The sequence below is a fragment of the Fusarium falciforme genome, chromosome 4 (genome assembly GCF_026873545.1).
Source record: "Fusarium falciforme chromosome 4, complete sequence".
NCBI classification, from domain to species: domain Eukaryota; kingdom Fungi; phylum Ascomycota; class Sordariomycetes; order Hypocreales; family Nectriaceae; genus Fusarium; species Fusarium falciforme.
This window is the reverse complement of record NC_070547.1, coordinates 4,644,389-4,669,466: the sequence shown is the minus strand read 5'-3', so window position 1 is coordinate 4,669,466 and position 25,078 is coordinate 4,644,389. Positions and strand designations below refer to the sequence as shown.

Below are 25,078 nucleotides of genomic sequence, written 5' to 3'. Positions count from 1 at the left end.
TGCGACACCAACGTATGCTTCATCAGTGCGTGCCTCGCCCACCGACATCGTCACCGTCCTTTTCGTTGCTATCGCGAACAACTTCGCGAGTCTTGCCCCACTTGAAGTCGTCAGAGCGTATAAGAGAATAAACGAGGATAATAATGTTCATGAATGGAGAAGTGAAGAGATGAAGAACGAAGCCTGCAAAGTACTGGGCTCGTTCAAGGTTATTGCGTGGAAGCCAGAAGCCAATGCAGAATGAGTAGAGCTGATACCATTAGAATGAAGCTGTGGATGGTCGTGAGGAGGCCGGGACTTACGTAGCGGAAGAATAAAACGCAGATGAGACCTAAAAAGACGGGGTCCTGCATCACTTCTCTACCTCTCTTGGCAAACACCATGAGAAGCTCAACAAACGCAGCAATGATGAAGGGGGTGATGGCCCAAGTCACGACAGCAATGACACTCTGCAGTCGCTCGATGGGGATAATACCCGGTCGGAAGATCATGACAAACTCATTCGAGATACTTCCCAAAGCCCAGCGCTTGCGCTGAGAGAGAAAAACCTTCCATGTCTGAGGGACAATCGTCATGGCCTTGGCGCGAAGAGCCTGCGCCGTCTGCTTGCGGGGAAAGAGACTGAAGATGATGGAAGCGTGAATACTGTCCTCTGAATAGTTACCCATGATGTGTTGTGTCATGATATCATTGGGTTTGGGGCAATATCCAAAGCGCTCTCTGAGTACAGCATCTCCAAACGTGGCCTCGTCGACGCGGATGAGCTGGCAGCAACCGGGCAGACAATTGACCTTTCCCGTAATGCGAGACTGGAACATGCGGCGAAGGCCTTGTGTCTGGGAGTACTCGACAGACTGATACAGGGACCAAAGACCCCAGTTGTGACCGTCAAAGTCAACACAGACGTGACCACATACGCCGACAAGCTTGGGGTTCTTGCGGATCTCTTTGATCATCTCCCAGATGCACATCTCGTCAAAGACAGTATCAGCATCCATACCGCAGAGGTACGTAACGTCATCGAGGCCAGCTTGGACAAAGTTGTTGCCAATGTACTCAAACAGGTCATTGTTGAACATTGTGACGACGTTCTCGGACCGCTGCTTGAAGTGGTAAAGGAGCGATCGGGCAAAGCAGAGACTGTCTCGCTTGCCCTGGTTGTACCGCTTGCCGACAAAGACGTATGGAATGCCCCTGTAGAACCCTGTCTGTGTCTTGACTGGCATAAAGAGACCGTCGCGAGCACGGTAGCCGTTCTCAAAGTCGCGAGATGGGCCTGGTTCCAGGATGTCCTCGAGAAGATAGCCTTGAGTGGTCTTTGTCATGCCAGGACCGCGCACGTTTCCGTCAACGACGATAAAAATGACACGCGGATGGTTTTCGATGTTCTTTTGTGTAATCAGAGAGTCCAGGGATCGCGTCAACTCTTCGTACGTCTCGTTGTAGCAAGGGAGCAAAAGAACCATCTTCTCTGGCTCATCCGGAACATTCTCCTTTGGTTTCCACCAAAAGCCGAGAATATGAGTGCAGAACCAATGAAGCATGATACAAAAGCACATGAACGTCTGTAGAATTGTATTCGAGCTGAGGAGAACGAGGAGGAAGTAGTACACTTCGTAGTATCTCCATCCGATGTAGATGAGTGCAGCGTTGAGCCCGACGAGGCCGATGATGAGACCCCATTTCTGGAGCATGAGCATCGACTTGGACATTTTTTTGAGTTCTTCGTCCGAGTCCCAGCGTAGCTTGGCTTCTTCTTGTTGGATGGACGAGGTGAAGGAGAGGCTCGAGTCATTTCCGCCGTGGGTGAGCCATGAGGCTTGGGTTACGCCTGATCGAGGGGTTTGGACACCGGGGTGAAAGTCGCCATTGATGCCTCGAATAACGGACTTGACAAAGTTGAGCAATTGTTCACGTTGATAATAGTGCCATTGAGGTACTCACCGAGTCCCGGGAGCCGGTCCCGCCAGGTCTGAGTTGATACTGAGACACTTGGTTGTAGGATACGGGCGGGTGCGATCCCTGAGGAGTCATACTGTTGAGCCCCTGAGAGGTCATGCTATTGAATCGCTCAGCGGAGGAAGAAGACTCCCCGTTGGGAGGTGGGATCCCCAGGAAGCTCATCGCGACAGCTTCTTAGTCCCCCTAGGAGCGACGTGCGGCCGAGACTCAACTGCAGCAGGGGCAAGGGATAGGGCAAACGAAAGGGTGAAATGATTTGATAGTGAATGACTGGGATGAGAACGAGTGAAGCGGGTAGTTGCGTGCAAGGGACGCAGCAACGGGGGGGAATGGAGACAACAAGGATGAACGATAGGCAGAGTCTTGTTCCAGACTCAAAGAGGTACCCTTCAAGAGGAAACGCGCAGAAATGACAAGCCCAAGCGAGTGACAGGCAGGGTGAAGAGCAACGGGAGCCAGCGAGAAGACGCCGGGGAGCTGTAGAAGCTATAGCAGCATCACTCTCCCTCTCGATTCCTCGCCACTATTCTGCAAAGTCCGTTGAGCACTAAGTGCCGGGCGCCTCACCGGGAAGCCATCACACCAGCCGGCACCACCGCCTTCTATCACGGTCCCAGAGGAGAACCCCGATGCCATGGCACAACAGCAGATAGCTCTTGAGCTGATACGAATTCTCAGCTCCCAGGGGCGTGAGATGGTGGGTGACTGTAGTATCCAACCAACCAAGTCAAGAAGATATGTGCCTTGTTCGAGAATAGCAAAGAGCGAAGGGAGACATGCTTGGAGAAGCTCGTACACGCCCCCTTGTTCAGTCGCTGTTTGACCACCATCCACTGACGACCTCCAAGCAGGAACAAGGATAAGCATAAACATGAGCCCTCCAGGAGACATCATTAAGTTTATTCAGTGGCCTAATGCGGGTGTCTTGGTTGAAGCATGGCGTAAACTATTAGTTTGATGCTGTCTGTAAACTTTCAACTACTGCCAACCGTTCTAGCGACGTGGACAGCATACGAGTCAGGTTGTTTTTAAACTGAGCTTAGAGATTTCTTTGCCACTATTCAAATTAATACGTGTAGTCTCGAGCACCGTATAAAGTCGACAAAAACAGCCAAGGAGGATGCAGTCACGACAGCGTGAAAGCCCCCCACCATTGCGTTGTGCGACAAACATGAGAATTACATCCGGTTAGTGATGACTGGGTCCTTTTCAATTTCGGGATTCTTCGTGAGAAGAAAACAGATCCGGGTCGGGGCCGAGGACCATCGAGACCAGCGTTTATGCTGTTGAGAGCATCCCGAGTTTCGTTTCTGCAAGTCTTTACTCCTTTGGTCCCGAAGTCTTAAGCCATCTCAACAACGGTAGGCCAAGTTGCTAATGTCTCATTCAACGGTCAGATGGCGAAATCGCCATGGTCTTGGCCTTTGACTCGTAATCCATGCGGTATATGGTCAATCTCAGGACAAGATGGGGGATGCGACCGTGGGGGGAGTTTTCGTGTCTCAAGGTCGAGTTTCGCTCACAAATAGGACAACATCAAATAGCTCCAAGCACACGGCATGCTCACGGGCACGACACCGAGTCAACGTAGGTCGGGAGTCTTTCCCGGATGTCGTGATGTAAAGCCTTTGCAAAAGCGAGATAACAGAGAAGTCGTGTTTGCAGCGCGACCCCCGAGCCCATGATCCCAGGACCTGCAGTAGTTAGGCAGGGGGTTCGTGCCGTCAAGGTACCGGTACGTCCGTCCCCGTTGACAGAAGTCGTGAACTAAGGAGGTTATCTCCGGAGACGGGAAGTCGACACGGGGTCTGGGATGGACACTTTGAGTCAAGATCAGCACGGAAGAAGACTATCCCCCACCCACAAAACGAGGAGCCCGTTGCCTGTCTGAAGCCACCGTTACACAGGGTCGTAACCTATGTCCTGGCCTCAAGATGCACAGCATCACTGACATCATGGTCCGGTTATCCTCCCGAAAATACACATTGCAAATGCTGCGTAACACTCGGAATTCGGAGCACATTCAGCTTGCATAATAACTCACTCGGATTCCACTTCAGACGCCGTATCCGACGATATGAGTGCGAGGCCTGGTAATTGGCTCATGGCTTCTTGATTCCATCCAGTGAGCTTCAACTATGAGGCTGCATATTCGTGGGGTGGACAGGACAGCCATGGTGAGGTTATTCTGGCAGGTATACACCCTCTTCTTCTTTCACACTCTCTGCAAGCACTGCCTATTTGGGACGCTGCGACGCATGTGGGAATACGGCGGCACACACGCATATCCCATACGAGGGGCCAAGGACGGCACGCATTGATGGCGCGTTTTAACCTTAAGCCCAATCTGCAAGAGATTGATGTGCCTGGACATGAGTTGCTGGGATGTTCGCCTTCACTGAGCATTCACCGTAGGTAGGTTACGCGACGGATATATCGTCAAATGCGCAGCGAGTGGCTCTGTAGGACAAGATGTTGAATAGAATGGTCCAGAGATGAAGAGGACTAAACAGAGAATAAGGAGTATGAATGAAAAGTATCTCGTAGATAAATAAACTTGAGGAATAGAATATGAAGTAAAGATCTCAACTAACGAAACAACCCAGAGATGTTGGGCTGAATCAGCCCCAAACTGCTTGACAAGGGTCCAAGGAAACTCAAACAAACAGTATCCCAAAGGAATTTCCTTCGGACATGACGGAATAGATCCCAATTACACAAGCACACTGAAAGCCTCCTCAGTAACACTTCCCAAAGCCCTCCTGGCAGCCCTTGCCGCAGTGCTCGTCACTGCTGCCACTATTATCAAAGTCAGCCCATTGTTGTCCCGGGAAGAGAGAACGCCTTACCAGAATCCGTACGGAGAGCAACACTTCTGAGACCCGTAATTGGCGCAGGTTGCCTTGAACTTGGATCCGCAGAGGCCGTTGGTGGTGTCGTGGATCTCGCCACTGGGAGGCTTGCACGACCCAAAGTCGGCGTCGCAGCCAGTTCCGCAGTATGGGTCGCTCGAACCGCTTACAAACCATAACGTTAGCAACGAGAAAATTTGTAAAGGTATACTATACAACTATTCGGGGGTGCGGCTGAATCCGTGCTTCACCAAAGTTAAAGGAAGCCAACTTACCAGTAGCCATACCAGGAGCAACAGTTACCGAATCGAGATCCTTGGCATGTGTAGCCCGTACTGCCACCACAAGTCTGGTTGGGCGAAATCTTGAGGCCACCCGTCGGCTCAACTGTGTAGGTGGGTTGCGAGGCCTTGGTAGAGGACGTAGGGACAGCTGTGTAGTCGCGGCCTCGGGGCGCAGTTCGATACCAGTTCTCCTTGGGATCTCCAAGGCACTCTCCGACTGTCACTAATCTGTACCCACGATCCTGCGCTGTCTCGATCATGTAGGCAGTCAACTCGGTGACAGTCAGCTCGTGGACATCGTGGGCAAGCACAATGTACCCATTGTTGTCCGAATCAGAGGACACGCCGTCAGAGTACCTGTCTTTGGCAAAGTGAATTAGATCCGGGCTGCCATACTGATAGTCCTTGGTGTCGATATTATTATTGACGACGTGGTAGCCAAGCTCTTCCATCAGATCGAGACACCCGGATCCAGAGATGCACTCCAGGTAAGGGGGTCGCATGTACGTAGGGATCCACCCAAAGATGTTGCGCAAGGCCATCTCGTTGTAGATCATCTCCGTTCGTCTGATGGTGCTGTTGACTTCGTTGAGATTGCGATGAGTCCAGGTGTGGCTAGCGATATGATGGCCTGCTGAATACATGCGTCTCAGGATGGCAGCCCACGGGTTAGACGGATCGTCGATGTGCCCCTTTCCCCTGTTGTTTCCGGCAACAAAGAAGGTTGCCTTGACATCATACTCGTCCAACACGTCCAAGATCTCGTTGGTGTAGGTGTACGGGCCATCATCAAACGTCAGGGCAATCACACCAGGGGTTGTGCAGGTTCTGATGATACTGCCTGTCATTATCTTGTCAGCCTTGTGCCATGAGGCGCATCACAACATCGGAACAACAAATGTATATACCGTAGGGCACGTTCTCGAGGTTTGGTCGAGGGATGTCTTCCGTGCTGCTCCCATCTGGTCCAAAGCTGAGTCGACAGTCAGCCATCATTCATGCAACCCTACTCCATAGGCCTCCGCATTGCCGCATCAGGATAACCTCCTCTCATTCATCTGCAATCAACTCTTTGTGGCGAAACTTACAAAGTATCACAGGAGTCGCTGTATTCGAGCTGGCAGCTTGAACCACCGCAAAACTCTTCGGTTGTGCCGCAGAAGCCACTCTCTGAACAGCAGGACCCATCGTCGCACGATCCAATCCCAGGACCACACTCTGCACGCTTTCGAAGCATAGCATATCTTGGTGACAGAACTTGATCCTCAGCTAGAGCCGGCCCAGCAAGGGCAGTCCCGGCATTGAACAGCAAGGAAACGAGGGTGATAGAAAAGACAGACTTCATCCTGCCGCTACGCTCCGTGAGCTTCAACAGACAGGGAAACAGCAGGAGAAAGAAACCAGTGACAACATGAACGAGCGATGGGTAGAAGCACAAGCGTCTTCCAGGAGCGGAACCACCACTTATTTACCCGACCGAGCTTAGATGCAGCTCGCTCAAAGTCGGGCAGGATCACCTCAGGGGAGCCTGTATATTGGAACGCCGAAATCCGTTGCATCCATGAACACGAGAAGCCCCGTTCAGGCAGGTCCAATGTGTTCAGCCGACAGCCTAGGTCTCCCCACCAGGGCGCCATGATAGCTCATCAGGATCCCCGAGATGGCGGCAATTACAGCCATCTCCAAGCAATGGTTCAGCCCGTTGTCGGATGTGGCCCTCACCGGTAATTTTATTCTTTTCTCGGAACCGTCCCCATGCTCTTCGGCTTTCCTTCTCAGCCATGCTCCTGACTGGTGACCCGGCGCCACTGCCAAGGCGAAGACTGGTGTAGCTCCTAATAGAAGGTCAACCACTGCAAAGGAGTAGATGTATCCGGAAATATCGCATGTAATCTAATGTGCCAGAGGCTCTTAGGTCTTGGCCAAAGGCGGATGCGAGGGGGGATCGGGAGGGCCGGCATGCAGGCCGTTTCGGCCACCTCGCCGGCAGCATCAAGCTGATGCTGGAGACAATGTTTAGCGGGAGACGGTTCCCGGGCTCTTTGCCCACTTCTCAATAGAAGCAAAAGCCAATTAGACGCTCAGATGATGCATTTTGATGCAGACGAGGTCGCTGACGGCCAGGATTCGCGTTCAGCCTTCCATGTTCCTGGTCCTGCAGGAAAAGAAGGTTGAGTGAGCCTCTATGCGTGTTCCTGTAGGTCCAACAACATTCATTCGCAATCAAGACTTTGTGTATCGGCTTAGCAGCCCGTGGCTTTGATTTTCAACCAGTCATATGAATAAGAATAGCAGAAAGCTTCCTCGTTTCGACTCGAGACTCAGGTCGGAGACAGGGACGACGCGTCTTATCGGGTTGGCATCGCACCACTGGGAATGACGACGCAATGGGTGCTGTGTGTAACCGCCTCTTGCATATTATAGACTTAGAACATCAGACAGGCCAACAAATTTCTTCTCCGATGAGCGGCCTGCCCTGGATCTGGTGTTCTTGCTGTGGCTTGAGCCAGTTCCAGGAGGGCTGATGGCCTCCCACGTAGGTGGACGCCACTGAGCGAAAACGCCCGCTTGACGGTCAGTTCCTGAGTCTCTCGTCTCATCGTCGCACAAAAGCCAGACTGAATTCTCCACGTGCAGTCTGCGACCAGGGTGGAAATTGCGGATATGGGTGCGGGTGGAAGTACCGATACGATGGTCATGATGCCCGGACGTGTGACAGTGTTCGGCTAGATATGGTGCTCCAAAACCTTTTTCAAACCGGTTCCTGGATGTTTGCTCAAAGACCCCTGTCATAGAGTTATAGGCTCAAAGAGTTATAGGCTCAACTGGAGTTGAGTTCTCACAGATGTTGATTTGGGGGGGATCCTCCTCCTAGGATAGCATATCCGAACAATGGTATTCTCTTCACAAAATCAGTCCGAGAAGGAGACAGTGGAGGTTCCGTTCCCTCTGTAGGGTGTGCGAGCTGCCCGCTTTCGGCTCAAAGTTCCAGGCGTCGTTATGAGAATGAGGAATGCTCCGGTCTCTAATTCAAGCTACGATGGGCAGCACAACCGGGCTGTGAAACGGCTCATCCGGTCAAATGCAATAGTGATGCGGGACCGCTCAATTAGAGCCAGCTGCCGTGTCTCTGGCCTCGAATCATTCTGCGCAGGATACACGACTGACGAAGGCACCGAAGAGGAAAATAGAGTCCGTTATAGCGTCGACAGGCGGAAGAAGTACGAGGTGGCGGTTCCAGCTGGGCTCACAATAGGATACCCCTGATCAATCGCTGAGGCCGGGACGAAGCTCGTTCCTGCGCAGGCGGATGCACTTTGTAGGATGACGTCGATGGGGGAATGGTCTCGAACCGCACGCCCTGGTTTTCTTAGTAGATGCTGCCCGAAGGCTCTGAAGACATCAGGGATGAAGATGTTGGTTTTGCTTGTTGAACACTACTCGGCGAGAGTCTTGCGTGGGGGCTGGCGAGTACGTGTCGTATTGCCCATCTTCGGAGTATATTGCGATCGTTGGACCAAATCACTCGATCTCCCTCGGCAGCCAGAATTTGCCTACTTGTTCACATCCACATATCTGAGCTGGAGTCCCCGTAGCCTTCCGGTGCATGTTCCGGCTCTGTAGCCTTTTCATTCGTTAGTAGACCTTTTCCGATCGTCACCAGTATGGCCCAATTGCTCTCGCATAGCCTCCTAGCTCAGGGGCTTCCCCTGATCGCACATGAGCAAGACTCCAAACCATGGAACCTCTCCAACCGCAAATACTACGACATTACTCCACCGAGCGAAGTCTCAGAGACAGAAGGGGGTATTCAACCTACTGAGACGGAGTCAATCGACTTGACAACGGAGCCTCTTGTCGCTGTCATTGGAGTTGGCTATGTCGGCGAGCACCTTGTTGAAGTCTTTTCCAAGAACTTCAATGTGCTTGGGTACGACGTCTCTGAAGCCCGAACGCAGCAACTGTCTCAGAAACAAACGGTCGAGAGCAGAGTGAGGTTCACCTCCAAGGCATGTGATCTTGCAGATGCCACCCACTTTCTCATCTCGGTGCCAACCCTGTTGCTTCCTGACAAGACCATCGACTCTTCCTATCTCAGGAGCGCTCTTTCATCTGTTGGCCTCTATGCCCGTCGAGGTGCGGTCGTGGTTGTCGAGAGTTCTGTGGCTGTCGGAATGACACGCGAGCTCCTTGGCCCTCTCGCCAAAGAAAGGGGATTCTTTGCCGGCATGTCGCCAGAGCGAGTTGACCCTGGTCGTGTCGAGCCGCCGGCTCACTCCATACCAAAGATTGTTTCGGGACTCGACGATGTGGTGCCAGGCTCGCTTGACGCCATCCTCGGGCTCTATTCGCAAAGCTTCGATCAAGTTGTCCCGGTCTCGCGTCCAGAGGTTGCCGAAATGATGAAGCTGTATGAGAACTGCCAGCGTATGGTCTGCATCGCCTATGCCAACGAGATGGCAGATGCCTGCCTTGGGCACGGCATTGACCCCTACGAGGTGTGTCGGGCAGCTTCAACCAAGCCCTTTGGCTACCAGCCCTTCTCTCCCGGACTTGGTGTTGGAGGACACTGTATTCCTGTCAATCCGTGGTACCTACTCTCCAACAGTAGTTTCCCTCTTCTTCGAACCGCGGCTGAGAAGATGCATACCCGTCCCACGGAAATTGCCCGTCGCGCTGTCGATCGTCTCTACAGCGAAAGCCGTGAAGGAATACGGCCGCGGGTCTTGGTCGTCGGCATCGGCTTCAAACGAGGGCAGTCCCATCTCGCAAACTCCCCTGGCCTCGAACTTGCAAAGAGCCTGGTGTTGACCGAGAAGGTTGATGTCACCTGGGCAGATCCATTGGTCTCACAGGACGCGATCCCTCAGATCACGCGTTTATCCAAGAGCGATTGGACAGCTGAGGCGTTGGGGCGCCTCTTTGACATGATTATTGTTTCTTTCCGTCAAGATGGTCTTGATTTCGACGTGTTGGATCGTGTCCAAGGCGTACATGTTGAGCAGTGGTGTGTTTGATGTTTGGGAGAGAATCTTGGAAAGCGCCACCTCAACGTTATCAACAGACCCTCGATACCTTCCTTCCTTCCATCCTTCCTTCCTTCCTTCCTCCTCGTTCTTTCCTTTGTCTTTTACTTTCTCTTTTCGATAAAACACGAAGAGATAGATGCAAGAGTTTTGAGTGATCGAATTGACGAGCATAACCAAGCTGCCCTCCAAGTTCCAGACCAAGGTCCAGGGTGGCAGTCAATCGCCTAGGACTCGCACTCTTCTTTGAACACGGCCTGTAATAAATCACCCCTTTTTATCATGTTATAGAAGACAGTGATATTTATATATTCTATGATACATCCGAGGTAGGTTGTGTTTAAAAAAGGCAGGCTGCCAACCAAGGCATCTGTGATACAGCCCAGATCTCATTGCGAGCCATAGCATGCACATTACCTCCCTGTATCATCTTTCAGCAATTTTTAGGAGCTCATCGCAATAGTGAACAAATTTGACCACCAACGTATTGTGCGTCTCTCCTTCAACCTCCCGAAGCTGCGACCCAGCAACTCTCTCAGCAATCCATTTGCCCATGTGAACCGTGGTGTTGACATCCTCAGTTCCATACCACATAACTAAAGGTCTCTTGCTCTCCGATGCGAAGGTGATATCTTGGAGCTTAAAGTCCCACTCCTGCGCAAACAATTTCGACTCATACAAGTGAGCATCGACTCCCTGGATTGTTGCTTCAACAAAGGTTGTGGTGAGATGGTGCACAACTCCTGGTTTGCTCATGATCTCTTTTTCTCGGCCTTTCATAGTGTTAACGAAAGCCTGCTGTGTCTTTTCCGCTTCGGCTAACATTGATGGATCAACGGTCCATTCTTCTAGGGGACCTGTGAAGTTGCCTTGTCGGCTCGGAATCGGGAGGCGAAGGAAGAACCCAAGTAGCCCAGGCGTCCGCTTGGCCATTTTGAGGCTGAAAGCCGTAGCCCAGTGGGCACCCTCGAATCCAGACTCAAAAGGTGACAAGCCCCCGAGGACCGCCACGGCTCGAAGACCTTCTTCTGGGCGGATGTACCTGGCACATGCCAGGGCATACGGACCACCGCCACTCTGACCCATGACTGCGTATTTCGAAAGATTGAGTTGTTTTGCGAGTGCCCGAATATCGCTGGCATATCCTCCGATGGTTCGCCCGGGGTGACCCTCAGACCGGCCGAAGCCTGGTCGGTCTGGGGCGATCAGTCGGATATTGCAGTCATGAAGCTCCTGGTGAAATTCGGCACACTCGAGGCGAGAAGAAGGGGTTCCGTGAAGGTAGATGATCGGTCGTCCATTTGGGGAGCCGAATTCGGTCCATGAAATGAGTCGCTTGGTGGAGGGGAGGCGAAATGTTAACAAATTTCGAGGACTTGTAGTCATCACTGTTTGCATTTGAGATCGGCAGACCTCGGGGTGAGGTTGAAATTGGATTGAAGGGTAGTGAGAAGAATTGACGCAGCTTTGAGCAATTGAGATCGAGGGGACCTGGAGGAGGCTTCAGCTTTCCAATCGACCCATGGATCATGGAGTAACCTGCTCTTTATACCTCGTGCCTGGCTTCTATTGCTTTCTAGCTGACTTGAGGTCATCGTATCGCGTATTTGACACCAGGAGGATGAACCCCACTGAAGGATGCTAAAATGTTACGCGTCTTATTGGCCTGTGGCTTACATCCAGTGCTTGGCAATGATATTGTGGGTTCTCAAGCATCTCTCACTATAAAGTGCTGGAATGATAAAGCGGCCAGGGAGTATACCTAACAAAGTAGTCAAAGGTACTTGACCTCTTGCCTTCAGTCAAAAGACCTCTTGGCCCCTGTTGATTCCGAATTCCACCACCGGGCCGGCTGGGATCAAATCCCCAGGCTCCACTCGGGCCCGTGTCACGCCGTGTGGAGCCCCGGAGCGGGAACGGGCCGGACTACTAGACGGTCGGGTCGTGAAGATCAACGTTTGATACTCCGATTCTGAGAAAGATCCGATGCGATAGTTCCAAAACGGGTCCGTTTCATTGCTGTCAATAGATACATTGCGGGCGGTGAGCGGCCTTTGGACTTGGCCAGTGTCGAAATCCGAAAGGAGCATGGTCGAAGTGAGAGTGGATAGAAGAGAAAGGATGAAGGCCGTAGCAAGAATTAGGAGATATAGCACCCCAAGCCCCCTGCCGGCGATGCATCGCCTTAGAGTGGTAGGAAGAATGTTCAAGGGGTCTGGAAATGTTGCTCTTGTAATGGAGAGAACGGGAGAATCGACTAGCAAGACACCAGTCCTTTCCGGCATGACAACAGCGGTGGCGGCCGCGATAAGACCAATGTGAAGACTTACCGAGGTTCATATTGCGGCTGAGCAGATGGTAACGACTTGCGACGTCCACTCCCGAACAACAATAACTTGTTAAAAATAAGACTGGTTGCGATTTTTGGCAGCTGAAGCACCGTCCCAGAGGAAGACAAGGATGCCGGAGGATCCAAGCATGATAATAGTACCGACGATGAGGATCAACAGGCCGGAAAGCCCAACTCTTTGCCATCAAAAGCTGCAGCGAGCTTGCAGAACTAGTGGCGGGGAGGATTCAGATGGGGAATTGCGGGAGAGGGACAGCTGACCTGGTATCAGGTTTGTGTCGGGATGGTGTGTCGCTGTCGTGAACTGCCTCGTACTGAGGGGGGTGAAGCAACGTCGACTTTGAAGAAGATGAGACCATTGCAATGTTTTGGACTGGTTCATATTGAGGCTTGAGAGCGACTTGCCAGACTCAGAGGACTTGAAGAGAGACCAATTCAAATACCCATGGCAAAATGGTAGTAAATGGGTCTTTCTTTTACAGCTCAATCAACAGCGCCCGTAAGGCATATATGAAAGCCTCTTTGAAGATCCTAAATAACTGGAGATAGGGTTCTAAGTGAATGCACCGTTGTTAGCACTGACACAGATATCTAAGGCTCAATGTGAAGAGGTCATTTGCGCCATGCTTCCCATCTTGACAAAAGTGCCTCTATTTCTAGGCTGTGCATCCAATGAATCGTTTCTGAAACGTAGATGAGCGTCGACATGATAGGATCTGGGGTATAGGGCTCGTCGTATGATAGAAAAACTACAAGCCCAGTAAAGACCGCAAACCCTCAGCTATTTGGGTGTGATTCTGCCCGTATCTCGTATCCCGATACCAATGAATGCACCGGAGCTGAACTCAGCCGGAACCTATTACGCCCGGTTTCTCATACCAAATTGCAATCGCCCGTGTTCCCCATATACAGGATGCAAAGCCTTTTAGAAGTCCGGCATATCATACAACTCGTCTGGGTCTGCAAATCCGTTAACACCGAGAAACATGGAAGAAATGTGTGTAAAACTCACCGATGCCCTTATCTCTAATATACGCCTTGACTTCTTCAACGCTTGTATCAATCTTCTTCAACATGCCGTCTAGTTTCTCCTTGACCTCGTCCTTGTACTTGGCGGCACCTCTCAGCGCTCGCTTCGCCACATCAAACCTGCTCACCCCGTTAACCAACATCATGTCGAACGGCGTCGTCGTTGTTCCCTCTTCTTTGTATCCTTCAACTGTCATGCGGTGCAAACCAGGACGACCGAAGAGGAGGCCCTGGAGCTCCGCAGCGTAGCCGTGATAGTTGAAGCACACGGCCTTGTCCTCGGTGAACATGTCTAGAAAGTCGACTCGGCTGAGCGCGTGTGGATGGCGAGATTCAGCAGCAAGCACCATGAGATCCGTTACGTTGATAACACGGACTCGCAGGTCTGGAAGTAGCTGTCGGAGCATCTCGGCGGCCTTGACAACCTCAAAGGTCACCTCGACACCGATCCCAACAAGCACAACGTCAGGGTCTTTTCCACCGTCAGTAGATGCAAACTTCCAGACTCCCGCACCCTTTCTGCAATGCTCTGCAGCGTCAGAAGGCGAAAGGTAGACAGCCGTCGGCTGCTTGGAGCCGATCATGAGGTTGACATAGTTCTTGGACTTCAGGCAGTGATGGATGGTACTGAGGAAGCAGTTGGCGTCGGGGGGCAGATACACCCGCGCGGCCTCGGCCTTGAGATTCAGCACGGCTCCGATGAAGGATGGGTTCTGATGCGAGAAGCCGTTGTGCTCCTGGCGGGCCCAGGTGCTGGACTCAATATAGTTGATGGAGCTGAGGGGGCCTCTCCATTCCACCTCGCCTGCAACCTTGTTGAATTTGGAATACTGGACCATCATGGTGTGGATGATGCCCAGGAAGGACTCATAGCTGGGGAATAGCGCAGTCCGACCCGTGAGAGTGTAGCCCTGCTGGGAGTTAGCTTTCATCTGGTCGCCCGACGTGTAATGGCTCTGCTTACCTGCATCCATCCCTGGCAACAATGCTCAGAGAGGATTTCAATGACCCGACCACCTTGAGCCCGTGAGTACTCATCCCATTGGAAGTTTCGACCTGTATGCTCGAGAACTGCACTGAGCTTATTGCTCTCCAGCTCATCAGGAGAGAAAATACGGAAGCTCTTTGGGTTCTCGGTAATGACCTTGTCCAGGAACTTGCCCGTCTGCTGCATGCAGCTGCTCTGCTGAGAGGTTTCCACAGAAAACGGCTCCCAATCAGGGAGTTTGAGGGCCTTGTACGGGTCGTACGTCTGCTTAAGCTGCCCAAGCCTCTTTTCATCCTTCTGGGGTATGATCTCCAAGATGCTCTTGGTAGGTTTCCCGTCCTTGAGCAACCGACCTGCGTCGTAGGTCTGGAGCCAGTCCTGCAAAATCTTTAGGTGCTTCTCATCCTTGTTGGCGTTGGGAATGGGGATCTGGTGAGCGCGGAATGAGCCTTCAATGATGTCATTGTCAACCTTCTTGGGGCCCGTCCAGCCCTTGGGGGTTCGAAGGATAATCATGGGCCATCGCGGTTTCACAAGCGGCTTGCCCTCTCGCGCAGCTCTCTGAATGCTCCTGATCTCGCTGATGGCCCATTCTAAAGCGCTCGCAAGTTCGACGTCGATCTCATTCAAAGTCTCAACGATGGCCGGCTGATATCCGTAGCCAGAGAACAAGCTGACAAGTTCCTTGTTGTCCATGCAGCCAAAGATGGTGCGCTCACTGATTTTGAATCCATTGGCATGGAGGATGGGGATGACCGCTCCAGACTCTGCGGGATCTATGTACTTGATGGAATGCCAGGCCCTGTGAGCAAATTAGGAATTTGATCTTCTGTCTTGGATAGCTGAACTTGCGCTGCAGTTGGGCCGCTCTCAGCCTCACCGTCGCCAATAACACATGTAACAATGAGGTCAGGGTTGTCCATGACTGCACCGAACGACACTGCTAGGGCATAGCCAAGCTCACCACCCTCGTGGATGGATCCCGGGGTTTCAGAGTTGATATGACTGATGGCTACATTAGCAAGACATGTTGCCCTCAAAAATTATTGTCTCACCTGGGAAAACCTCCGGGAACAGAGAAGCCTGTGATGAGGTTTCGTAGACCATCTTTGTTAACACCATACTTCTGAGGAAAGAATCGCTCCAAGGAGCCCTCAAGCCATAGGGATGCCAGAGCGGCTGGAGCACCGTGACCGGGCCCAATAACATAAATCATGTCCAAGTCATGATTCCGAATTAATAGATTGAGATGAGACCATACGAGGATGAGGCCAGGACATGTTCCCCAGTGACCTGTGGTGGTTAGCCAAGCGTGGTTGAGTGCAGAGGCAGTGAGCTACGCACCTAACAGCCGTGGCTTGATATCTTCTAATCGCAAGTCTCTCTCGAGTAAGACATTGTCCCGGAGGAATATCATGGCTATTTGATTGATGTCAGCCAGTTTCTCACATTCAAGAGTGGCTCACCATACACCCAGCAAGATAGCATGCTGCTTGTTGAAAGTCTTTCAGCGACTGCGCAACACTCTTATCCAGGGCCTTCTTTGGCGGCCTCGCGGCAAGGTCCAGGGTTTCATATGGCAACCGACTCTCGAGCGGCGCCGGGTTGGGTCTGTCAATGACTTCGCCGGGCATCTTGTTCGAAACTCAAGTTCATAGGTATTGCGATATCGCAAGGGAAGTGAGACGACGTGCGCAGAGCCAAAACAGAGTAAATGAGTGTCTGTCTGAGAATCTACAGGTTGAAAAAAATGCCAAGAGTTGAATAGGTCCGGCTGGGCCGACATGATTGTGACGACAAACCAAGCATAAAATGATGCTATGTCAATGACGTCAATGACGTCGATGACGTCGCTTTGACAAACGACCTGTTTAACAAAATATCTTGACAATCAAAACCGTACTGCAGCGAATAAACAAAATAAGGAATAAAAAAGACAAAAGATGAAAAAAAAAAAATATCTACTTCGTTCTCCGTGACTTTCCAAGATCAGTGCTTCGAGATGATAATGTCACTTGGGGCGGGAGGTGTTGAATACACTGGCTTCTGGAAGCTCCACGGGAGGCGGCTACCAAGGAGCTAAAACAAGTCTCCTGCAATAGCTTGAACTGTAGCTGTCATTGAAAGATTCGAGATTCCACATCAGGACATTACAAACGGGCCCCGGCCGATTCGCTAGCCTCTAGGAAAGACGGCGCCGATCCTTCCGGAGCAATTCTCCGTAACTGAGGCCGGTGTAACCTGGCAGACGACGATCACATCTCGAAGAGAAGCATTGTTCACAGTGCCACAATGCCTGGTTGTAAATGACACGCCCTTCATAGGCCAATCGCTGTCGGAGGAATTCCTCCTGACAAGTAATGACGATTTAGTTGCTTTAACCACTTCTGTGACCAAACCTCCCTTGTGGTGGCATTTCCCCGCTCACGATTGAGGAATGAACGCAGTTGTGACGTCAAATGAACGTGCCTTTGGACGAGGCCCGGAGTTGTATAAGATGAGCGTTGGCCAGGACGCCCTGGATAAGAGTATTGTCTTCACACATGCCCAGATATCCTGAGTTCGCGATACGAAATGTCCGAGCAAATAATTGGGACTATCAAGCACGCAGTCATGGGTTCCAAAAGCGACAAGATTGACCAACTCAAGACCACCATGGTCCAGCCTGACGAAAAGTCAAGGATCACCTCCGACTTTGGCACAAAGCAGAGCAACACGGATAACTGGCTGCGCGTGAATAGAGAGGATCAGACAGGGCCTATGCTCTTGGAGGACACATTTGGTCGAGAAAAGGTATAGTTCTGATAACATTACCAACCCTCGGACAAAGACTCATCAAGACGTGTTAGATTCACCGTTTTGATCATGAACGTATCCCCGAGCGAGTCGTCCACGCTCGCGGTACCGGAGCTTTCGGTACCTTCAGACTCCACGAGTCGGCCGAAGACGTGACCCACGCCGGCATCCTCACCGACACCTCCCGCGAGACGCCCCTCTTTGTCCGCTTCTCCACCGTGCTCGGCAGCCGAGGCTCAGCAGACACAGTCCGCGATGTCCGTGGCTTCGCCGTCAAGTTCTACACCCCTGAGGGAAACTGGGACATTGTGGGCAACAATATCCCCGTCTTCTTCATACAAGATGCCATCAAGTTTCCGGACTTGATTCATGCTGGAAAGCCTGAGCCGCATAATGAAGTGCCCCAAGCACAGTCGGCACACAACAACTTCTGGGACTTTATGTACATGCACTCCGAGGCGACGCATATGTACTTCTGGACCATGTCCGACCGAGCCATCCCTCGCTCCTTTCGCATGATGCAGGGATTCGGCGTCAACACTTACACACTTATCAACGCAAAGGGAGAGAAGCACTTTGTCAAGTTCCACTTTACTCCTGAGCTTGGAGTTCACTCTCTTGTATGGGATGAGGCCCTCAAGCTAGCGGGCCAGGACCCAGATTTCCACCGCAAGGATCTCTGGGAGGCTATTGAGAACGGGGCGTATCCCAAGTGGAAGTTTGGCATCCAGACCATCCCCGAGTCCAAGGAGCACGACTTTGACTTTGACATTCTCGATGCCACCAAAGTCTGGCCTGAGGATCTCATCCCCGTCCGCTACATCGGTGAACTGGAGCTCAACCGGAACGTCGACGAATTCTTTACCCAGACTGAGCAGGCCGCCTTCTGTACCAGTCATGTCGTTCCTGGTATTGGCTTCTCCGACGACCCCCTCCTCCAAGGCCGAAACTTTTCCTACTCTGATACTCAACTCAGTAGACTTGGCGTCAACTGGCAGGAGTTGCCCATCAACAGGCCTGTATGCCCTGTCATGAACTTTAACCGCGACGGCGCCATGCGACATACGATTGCCAAGGGCAAGGTCAATTATTGGCCAAACAGATATGGCTACCAGCCGGCAGCTACCAAGGAAGAAGGTGGTTATATCGACTATGCGCAAAAGGTCCAGGGGATCAAGGAGCGAGCATTGAGCGCCAAGTTCAAGGACCACACGTCTCAAGCCCAGCTGTTCTACAACTCGCTCTCTGAGCCAGAGAGAGCGCATCTCCAGGCAGCCCTCTCGTTTGAACTGGATCACTGCGACGAGCCCATTGTCTATGAACGACTCACCCAGCGACTGTCAGAGGTTGACGGAGTTCTTGCAGAGCTTGTCGCGGACATGGTTGGAGGCAAGAAGCCAGAGGGAGGTAAAGCAAACCCTGGAAAGACAGCCAAGAATCTTAGTCAGATGGACTTCCTCCCTGAGACCCCTACGATCGCCACCCGCCGTGTTGGAATCATCGTCGCAGACGGCTACGACCCCATCGCCTTCAACGCCGTGTATGGGGCCATCAAGGCCCAAAATGCCATTCCTTTTGTCATCGCACCGCGCCGCTCAGCAATTTTCTCAGCAGACGAGAACCCAGACTCATCCAAAGGCATCGTTCCTGATCACCACCTCGAAGGCCAGCGCAGCACAATGTTTGACGCCCTATTCATCCCCGGCGGCGAAAGATCCATCCAGACGCTTGCCAAGGTCGGTCGTGCCCGGCACTACATCCGTGAAGCATTTGGTCATCTCAAGGCAATTGGCGGTACGGGTGAAGGTGTCCAGTTGATTGAGAATGCTATCCAACTCCCCGAGGTTTCCCTCTCAGAGGCAGATAACGGCGATGTGGTGGAAAGCTATGGCGTTGTGACGCTCAGGAACGCGCGACCCGAGAGTCTGAAGGAGATTGTTACTGTTGCAAAGAATGCAAAGGGATTTTTGGAACAGTTTGTGTATGCTATTAGCCAGCATCGTTGCTGGCAGCGAGAGTTGGACGGGCTGAATGCCATGGTGGCGTATTAAAGGGGCATTGGGAATGGATGGCCGATCGCAATGGGGCAAACCTGAGCCCATGTATATCTCAATGCATAATATCATGGCCACTTATGCGCACAAATATGGAGTACAGCTGTCGAGAGAACCTCAGATATCTTCACTTTCCTTGCTGTGTACTAAATGACTGCGAGTTGAGGCACCCTCTTTCTTTGGGTCAGCTCGCGCATCTGAGCAAACGACCACTCACCTTACCCATCTTCCAGCACGTTCATGGACACAATCCTATCCTCACTTATGGTAATGAAACCGAGCACTGAGAGAAATAGTCGGAGTTCACTAAAATATATACGGCAAGTCAATCTACTTAGAGATTCAGCCCTGATCATATCCATTCATACTCCTCACCGTACACCGTCTTGCCGGGCAATAGACTCGTCCGAGTACCTCCCATCCTCCCCTCTTCCACCACCTTCTTCATCTATACCCTCTTGAACATCAGCCAGATACCTATCAAACTTGTCCGCAACGGTAATCGCTCTTTTCAGATGTGAAAACGTCATCTTCCTTCCCTTGTACTTTGCCAGCTGCCGCGCCGTCGTGATCGAGTTGCGAATCTGCCGACCATTCATCTCGTACCCTGCCAGGTCGTCCAGATTCAGCTCAATGTCGTCGAAATCGATCTTGTCTTCCTCACCGATCTCCTCCAGCCTTTTCAGAAAGTTTCTCCAGATCTTCTTCCGCTGGTAGCCTTGAAGCTTCTCATAGCGCAAGGCCAGCTGGATACGCGATTTGAATGCCTCGTCGAAGGTACCAACGCGGTTCGTGGTTAGGATAAGGATACCTTCGTAGTATTCGAGAGCGCGCAAAAACACAGACACCAGGGCGTTTCGCTTCAGATCCTGAAGCGTTCGTTGCTCTAGAAAAACCTCTGCTTCGTCTAGCAGCACGACGCAGTCCCATATCTTGCCTAGGTGGAAGACAGACTGAAGATACTTCTCCACCTGCTCGGGCTCAGTACCGATGTCACCACAAGTCACCGGGTAGAGGGGCTTCTTTGCTATCTCGGCGACTGATTCAGCAGTGAAAGTCTTCCCGGTGCCGGGTGAGCCGTGAAGAAGCATGATGAGGCCATTCCCCTTGTTGTCGATAAGATCTGTTCCCTTTTCTGTCTCAAGCTGGTTGGTAACCAATGCGAGGATCAGTTCCTTCATGTCTTCGTCAGCCACAAGATTGCTAAAGGCCTTGTCATTCCAGACGACATCTCGAATTTGGTCCACCTGGAGGTCAACTATTCAAGACATTAGCGAAAAGCGTTCACAGAACTATAGCATGGAGCGGACTTGCCCCATTTCTTGCGTCTGAGGTCAAAGCCGGGAACCATTGCTGGGAACAAATAAATGTCAGGAGCTTCGGGATCTTGGCCATCCTTTGGCGAATATAGCTCCTTTCTAGAAAAAGAGGGTTTGTTGAGAGAGTATTTATTCGAAGGATGAAGCTCATTATACGTTCTCAGGTCGATCATGAACCTTTGCCCCTATTACAGGTCAGTTGTGGTTGAGCCCTTCGAGCTCTAAATGCCTACGTACTGCTTGTGTTTCATTTGAAGGCACCCCTTCGTACGAGACAAGCTGCTTGCCGCGCAGCTTCCACCACATTTTTGCTCGCTGTTTTAACTTGCCCTGCACATCGTCAGGAGCATATTTGAGGGGCATGACAGATAGGGTTCGTATGTCCACTTCATCATCTGGGTCTTCAGTTTCGATGGCTATCTTAACTTCTTCCCTGACCAGATAGAATTCTCCAGAATAGTTAAGCGACAGGCACTGGGCAAGCCATAATACTGGCTTCTGCGATGCAATTTGCTCATCTTGCTGGCCATTCTCATAATCACGATCAGGCTGAGGATGGGCCAACACCACGTAGCCCCGGGGAACACCATCCTCGCTCGACACTAGAACTTCTCCCGGGCGAAAGTGAAACGGTATGGACAAATGAGATACACAACCTCTGTGCAGCTGATCTTCGATCACGTCGAATAGCGGCGAGTAGTCGGCCTCAATCCAGTTCACGAGAGCCAACACAAGCTGTGCCTGACGCTTCGGCAAACCCTGGATGTTGTGAGACTTTCGGCGGTGGTACCACCAGGTGTAAGGAGGATCCATAACTCCCTTCTCGGATAGTTTGGGCACGTCGGTGAAAGACGGTGTTTGAGCAAAGAAAGCCTTCATCGCTTTGACCATCTCTTTTGATATCAAGACCACCTCTTGGGCGTAAGCCCTGGGCCTGCCCAGTGCCTCGTTAGCTTCCATCGCTGCCTTTATCACCGATTCCTGTTGGGAGTGGTTGTAATATTTGAGGATGATGAATGACATGCTGTGATGCTGGGAATATCCAACTGGATCTGGGACAGGGAACTGGCATCTCAAGCTGATCTGTTCACCCTGTTTCTCCCAGTCGGGCTCGGACAAGTAAACAGTATCGTTGCTTTCGTCTTGGCCTTGCAAGCAGTGGAATACTTGGACATTGACAGAATCGATGGTGCTTGGGTTTGCGCGTAGCCGGCTGTTTTCGACTTCTAGTTGCTGTAGCCGTTCTCTCAATTTTTTCACCACTTCATCGCCGCCATCGTTATCGTTGTCGTCGAACCGGGGCAGAGACATGGACGATGGGTGATAGGGAATGCGGGGTGGCTGGCATGGGGCCACCGGGGCGTCAAATCTAATTAGAGGTTTGGTTGGGAAGAGAGGCTGTGTGCCTTTCGTGCCAAGGCAATTGTTTTCTATTGCAACCAACTTGCTCCTTTCGCTAGTTGCAATGGCGTCGTTGGAGATGGTGTTTGGTACTTGAGACGATGTCTCTTCGCTTCTAAGAGCGGATCTAAATATCGGTATGTCGGAGATGTCGCTAGAAACATCACTGTCCATGTTCTCCGCTTCTGGAGGGGCTCGTGGTGTGGTCCCGAGAATGATGCTTCTTCGGGCCTCGTTCCGGATCGATGCCTGGCTCTTCGGTCTGTTAAAGGCAGTCGAATCAGCAAGGTCTGCACCTATAATGCCACTCAAACTTTCAGATGGCGTCGCCAAAGCTTCAAAGGCGCTATCGGCTTTCGATCTGGACAGATTCCGCCGGCTGTCATCCCAACAAGAAGAGATGACTACGTCTTGGCAGTTTTGGGGTGAGGGATCAAATACAAACTCTGATGACATGATTGGCACTGGCTTCTACCAGGCCAGTGGGCATTGATAGAGAGTTCCCGAGTTCTTGGTTCGTATTGTATCTTGGTTCATAAGGGTAGATATGTAGGTGTTGAAACCATCTACGGCAGATCAGGCTGTGCAGGAAAAACCCTCAAGCTCCCCTCATGTGCCAGACAAGGGATTCACGTCATGATTGGTCCGAGACGGAGCATTTTGTTTTCGCACATTCATCTTGCTCAGCTACCAATGATCATGTAACCACCCAGCCTGATCGGCCTTCTCCTCTCTCACGTATTAGACCAAAGCCCGACTCTCGGATGGGAATACCTGATGGAACATCGCGCGTCCTACATATTCCAAACTAGTCCCTTTGCAGATATATGGATTCGAGGGCTTTGTTCACTGCATGGCATCAGGGTGACGGCCAAGGTGAGAGTCATTTGGACAATTAGGCGATCACGACCTAACTGGGCCTACAGATGGAGCGGCCATCGCCAAGGCTACATTTGAATCGGTTAAGAAACACTTCGAGCAGAGCAACCTAAGCGACAAAGAGAAAGCACTTCTTCAAGACTCATCCTCCCTCGAAGATGTTCAAAAGGCCGTCGACGAAGCAATGGCCAAGTACGAGGCCAAAGCCGAATCGTCGAAAACAAGAAAATGGCTCCAAAGATTTTCCGAAACCATCTGTCATTATAGTCAAGTCCTCGATGTCTTTGTACAGCATCATCCCGAGTACGTTGCCTTGGCCTGGGGGACCATGAAGCTAGTGTTCATAGTAAGTTAATGGACTGACTGCACAATTCCACAAACTGATATCATTTGCTAGAGTGCCGTGAACCATTTGGAAACCCTAGAGCTCCTATCAACATCCCTCCTTGAAGTCGCGCAGCGTCTTCCACGGGCCAAGGTTCTCTCGATGCTTTACCCAACGAAAGAAATCCGCGTCGCCGTTGAAAGGCTCTTTGCCGCGATTCTCGAGTTCCTTATGATGGCTCACTCGTGGCTGAATGAATCCAAGTTCCGCCATATTTACCACAGCTTCACACGCCCACATGAGCTTAGGTATAAGAAACTACTTGAGAGGATGGCGAATTGCACCAACGAGATCAACGAGTGGGCGGATGTAGGGGTCCGCACTGAGATTCGAATCATGCACACGGGTTTCATTAGCCAACTTGAAAAGGCCATCACCGCTGTACAGAATTCGACGAGCGATACAGAGCATCGAATAGAGGGCCTAACTCGTGCGGTATCTAACCTGAGGGACGAGGTCAGGCAGCAACACAAGCTGTTCATGCACAATCTAGAAGTTTCAAGGAGTGGAACTGGAACTGATCAAATTATAGCAAGGATTGAAGGTGAGCATCGATCTCTTCACCATCCATGATGCTAATGTAGATGTAGCCCTCCACTCCATCACGACCAGTGGTCAGCTGAATACCAACCAGCAGCTGTCGGAGTTGCAACTGTCCCAAGCCCTCAACAGCTTCTCTCAGCAATTTGAGGACCCTGATCGGTGCTTCAAGCAGAATCTGTTTTTCCGAAATCGAAGAGCTTCTGGCCGGGGCAATCCCATCTCAACCAACGAGTTCTGGCTGTCCCCGAAGCTTGCAAAGTGGTCCTCAGGCAGCAGCTCATCCCTGGCAATCATCAAGGGCACCTTCACGTTACGATCCGCCATTCAAGACTTTGGCGTCAATGTTATTGAAGCTCTCTCAACGTGTACCGTCTCGACGCTCTGGGCATTGGCCAGCTCTCGGAAGTCAAGGTCAAGCCCGACGCTGACAACGACGGACCTGGTGAAGTATCTTACGTACCAGGCATTGAAGCTTCCCGGGGTTGTTCAGACAGAGAAGCAAATGTCATGGCGCTATTTACAGCTTCAAACTGCAAGGACGCTGAGAGAATGGCTTACTCTGTTTAAACATATCATCGAAGGCCTGGGAGGACAGGTATATATGATTGTTGACCTATCCATGGCGGGATCCCTCCTAGAGTCTGTGGAAGGCCTCAATTTCATCCAAGAAATGAGCCAGGTTCTGAGCGACGTGTCTGAAAAGGAGAAGGGCACCAAGATCAAGATGGTGTTCCTAGCCTACGAAGCGGAATGGTTCAGACTCATACCAAGGGCTCTTTCGGATAGAGTTATCACAGTGAGGTCAATGAGAACAGGAAGGCAACGAGGAAAAGAAATGAGAAATTCGATCTGCAGGCAATTCGTTTCTTCTCGTGGTACAAGACAGACTCGGCGAGTTTAGATGTCCCCTAGGAAGAGCAGCAGGGGGGCACGGCACATTCTCATCCTTCAACTTTGTATTAACACAATTGGCTGCGGTAGCAAGCTTTTATTTCTTTAATAAATCATCCAAATGCATTAATGTCACTCTCTTGAACTAATACCACTGGAGTAGACAACAGTCAACCCAGACTACCTACCCAAAGCAAGGGGCCTTTTACACCCAAGTTCAGTTATCATACGTCATGATCCCCTCAATTGATCTTGCCAAAGTGTCAAATATGCCTATGCATGTATTAGGTTCTGAGCTGCAGGTCCCAGCCCTGGCTC

At 51.4% G+C, this 25,078-nt stretch overlaps 8 protein-coding genes across 8 annotated transcripts; 3 read left to right on the top strand and 5 right to left on the bottom strand.

Annotated features, from left to right (window-relative positions):
• Positions 1 to 22: 22 nt before the first annotated feature.
• NCS54_00613400 (Chitin synthase) lies at positions 23 to 2,124 on the bottom strand (the record flags this gene model as incomplete). The annotated part of the gene is made up of 3 exons (XM_053151607.1): positions 23 to 250; positions 303 to 1,889; positions 1,945 to 2,124. The coding sequence occupies 3 exons, from the start codon at positions 2,122 to 2,124 to the stop codon at positions 23 to 25; spliced, it is 1,995 nt and encodes a 664-aa protein (XP_053007582.1).
• A 2,576-nt stretch (positions 2,125 to 4,700) lies between these two features.
• Positions 4,701 to 6,443, bottom strand: NCS54_00613300 (Hypothetical protein; the record flags this gene model as incomplete). Its single annotated transcript, XM_053151606.1, has 5 exons — positions 4,701 to 4,761; positions 4,812 to 4,979; positions 5,090 to 5,939; positions 6,007 to 6,071; positions 6,187 to 6,443. 5 exons carry the CDS (start codon positions 6,441 to 6,443, stop codon positions 4,701 to 4,703), a joined length of 1,401 nt encoding a protein of 466 aa, XP_053007581.1.
• A 2,320-nt stretch (positions 6,444 to 8,763) lies between these two features.
• NCS54_00613200 (Hypothetical protein) lies at positions 8,764 to 10,116 on the top strand (the record flags this gene model as incomplete). Its single annotated transcript, XM_053151605.1, has 1 exon — positions 8,764 to 10,116. The coding sequence occupies one exon, from the start codon at positions 8,764 to 8,766 to the stop codon at positions 10,114 to 10,116; it is 1,353 nt and encodes a 450-aa protein (XP_053007580.1).
• Positions 10,117 to 10,551: 435 nt separating this feature from the next.
• NCS54_00613100 (AB hydrolase-1 domain-containing protein) lies at positions 10,552 to 11,511 on the bottom strand (the record flags this gene model as incomplete). The annotated part of the gene is made up of 1 exon (XM_053151604.1): positions 10,552 to 11,511. One exon carries the CDS (start codon positions 11,509 to 11,511, stop codon positions 10,552 to 10,554), a length of 960 nt encoding a protein of 319 aa, XP_053007579.1.
• Positions 11,512 to 13,400: 1,889 nt separating this feature from the next.
• On the bottom strand, positions 13,401 to 16,126 carry NCS54_00613000 (Hypothetical protein; the record flags this gene model as incomplete). The annotated part of the gene is made up of 7 exons (XM_053151603.1): positions 13,401 to 13,435; positions 13,488 to 14,415; positions 14,469 to 15,294; positions 15,345 to 15,497; positions 15,548 to 15,785; positions 15,837 to 15,911; positions 15,964 to 16,126. 7 exons carry the CDS (start codon positions 16,124 to 16,126, stop codon positions 13,401 to 13,403), a joined length of 2,418 nt encoding a protein of 805 aa, XP_053007578.1.
• A 940-nt stretch (positions 16,127 to 17,066) lies between these two features.
• On the top strand, positions 17,067 to 19,339 carry NCS54_00612900 (Catalase; the record flags this gene model as incomplete). The annotated part of the gene is made up of 2 exons (XM_053151602.1): positions 17,067 to 17,285; positions 17,342 to 19,339. The coding sequence occupies 2 exons, from the start codon at positions 17,067 to 17,069 to the stop codon at positions 19,337 to 19,339; spliced, it is 2,217 nt and encodes a 738-aa protein (XP_053007577.1).
• Positions 19,340 to 19,713: 374 nt separating this feature from the next.
• Positions 19,714 to 22,518, bottom strand: NCS54_00612800 (AAA domain-containing protein; the record flags this gene model as incomplete). Its single annotated transcript, XM_053151601.1, has 4 exons — positions 19,714 to 20,600; positions 20,636 to 20,846; positions 20,899 to 22,324; positions 22,508 to 22,518. 4 exons carry the CDS (start codon positions 22,516 to 22,518, stop codon positions 19,714 to 19,716), a joined length of 2,535 nt encoding a protein of 844 aa, XP_053007576.1.
• A 371-nt stretch (positions 22,519 to 22,889) lies between these two features.
• NCS54_00612700 (Hypothetical protein) lies at positions 22,890 to 24,770 on the top strand (the record flags this gene model as incomplete). The annotated part of the gene is made up of 4 exons (XM_053151600.1): positions 22,890 to 22,938; positions 22,989 to 23,287; positions 23,339 to 23,870; positions 23,917 to 24,770. 4 exons carry the CDS (start codon positions 22,890 to 22,892, stop codon positions 24,768 to 24,770), a joined length of 1,734 nt encoding a protein of 577 aa, XP_053007575.1.
• Positions 24,771 to 25,078: the final 308 nt, after the last annotated feature.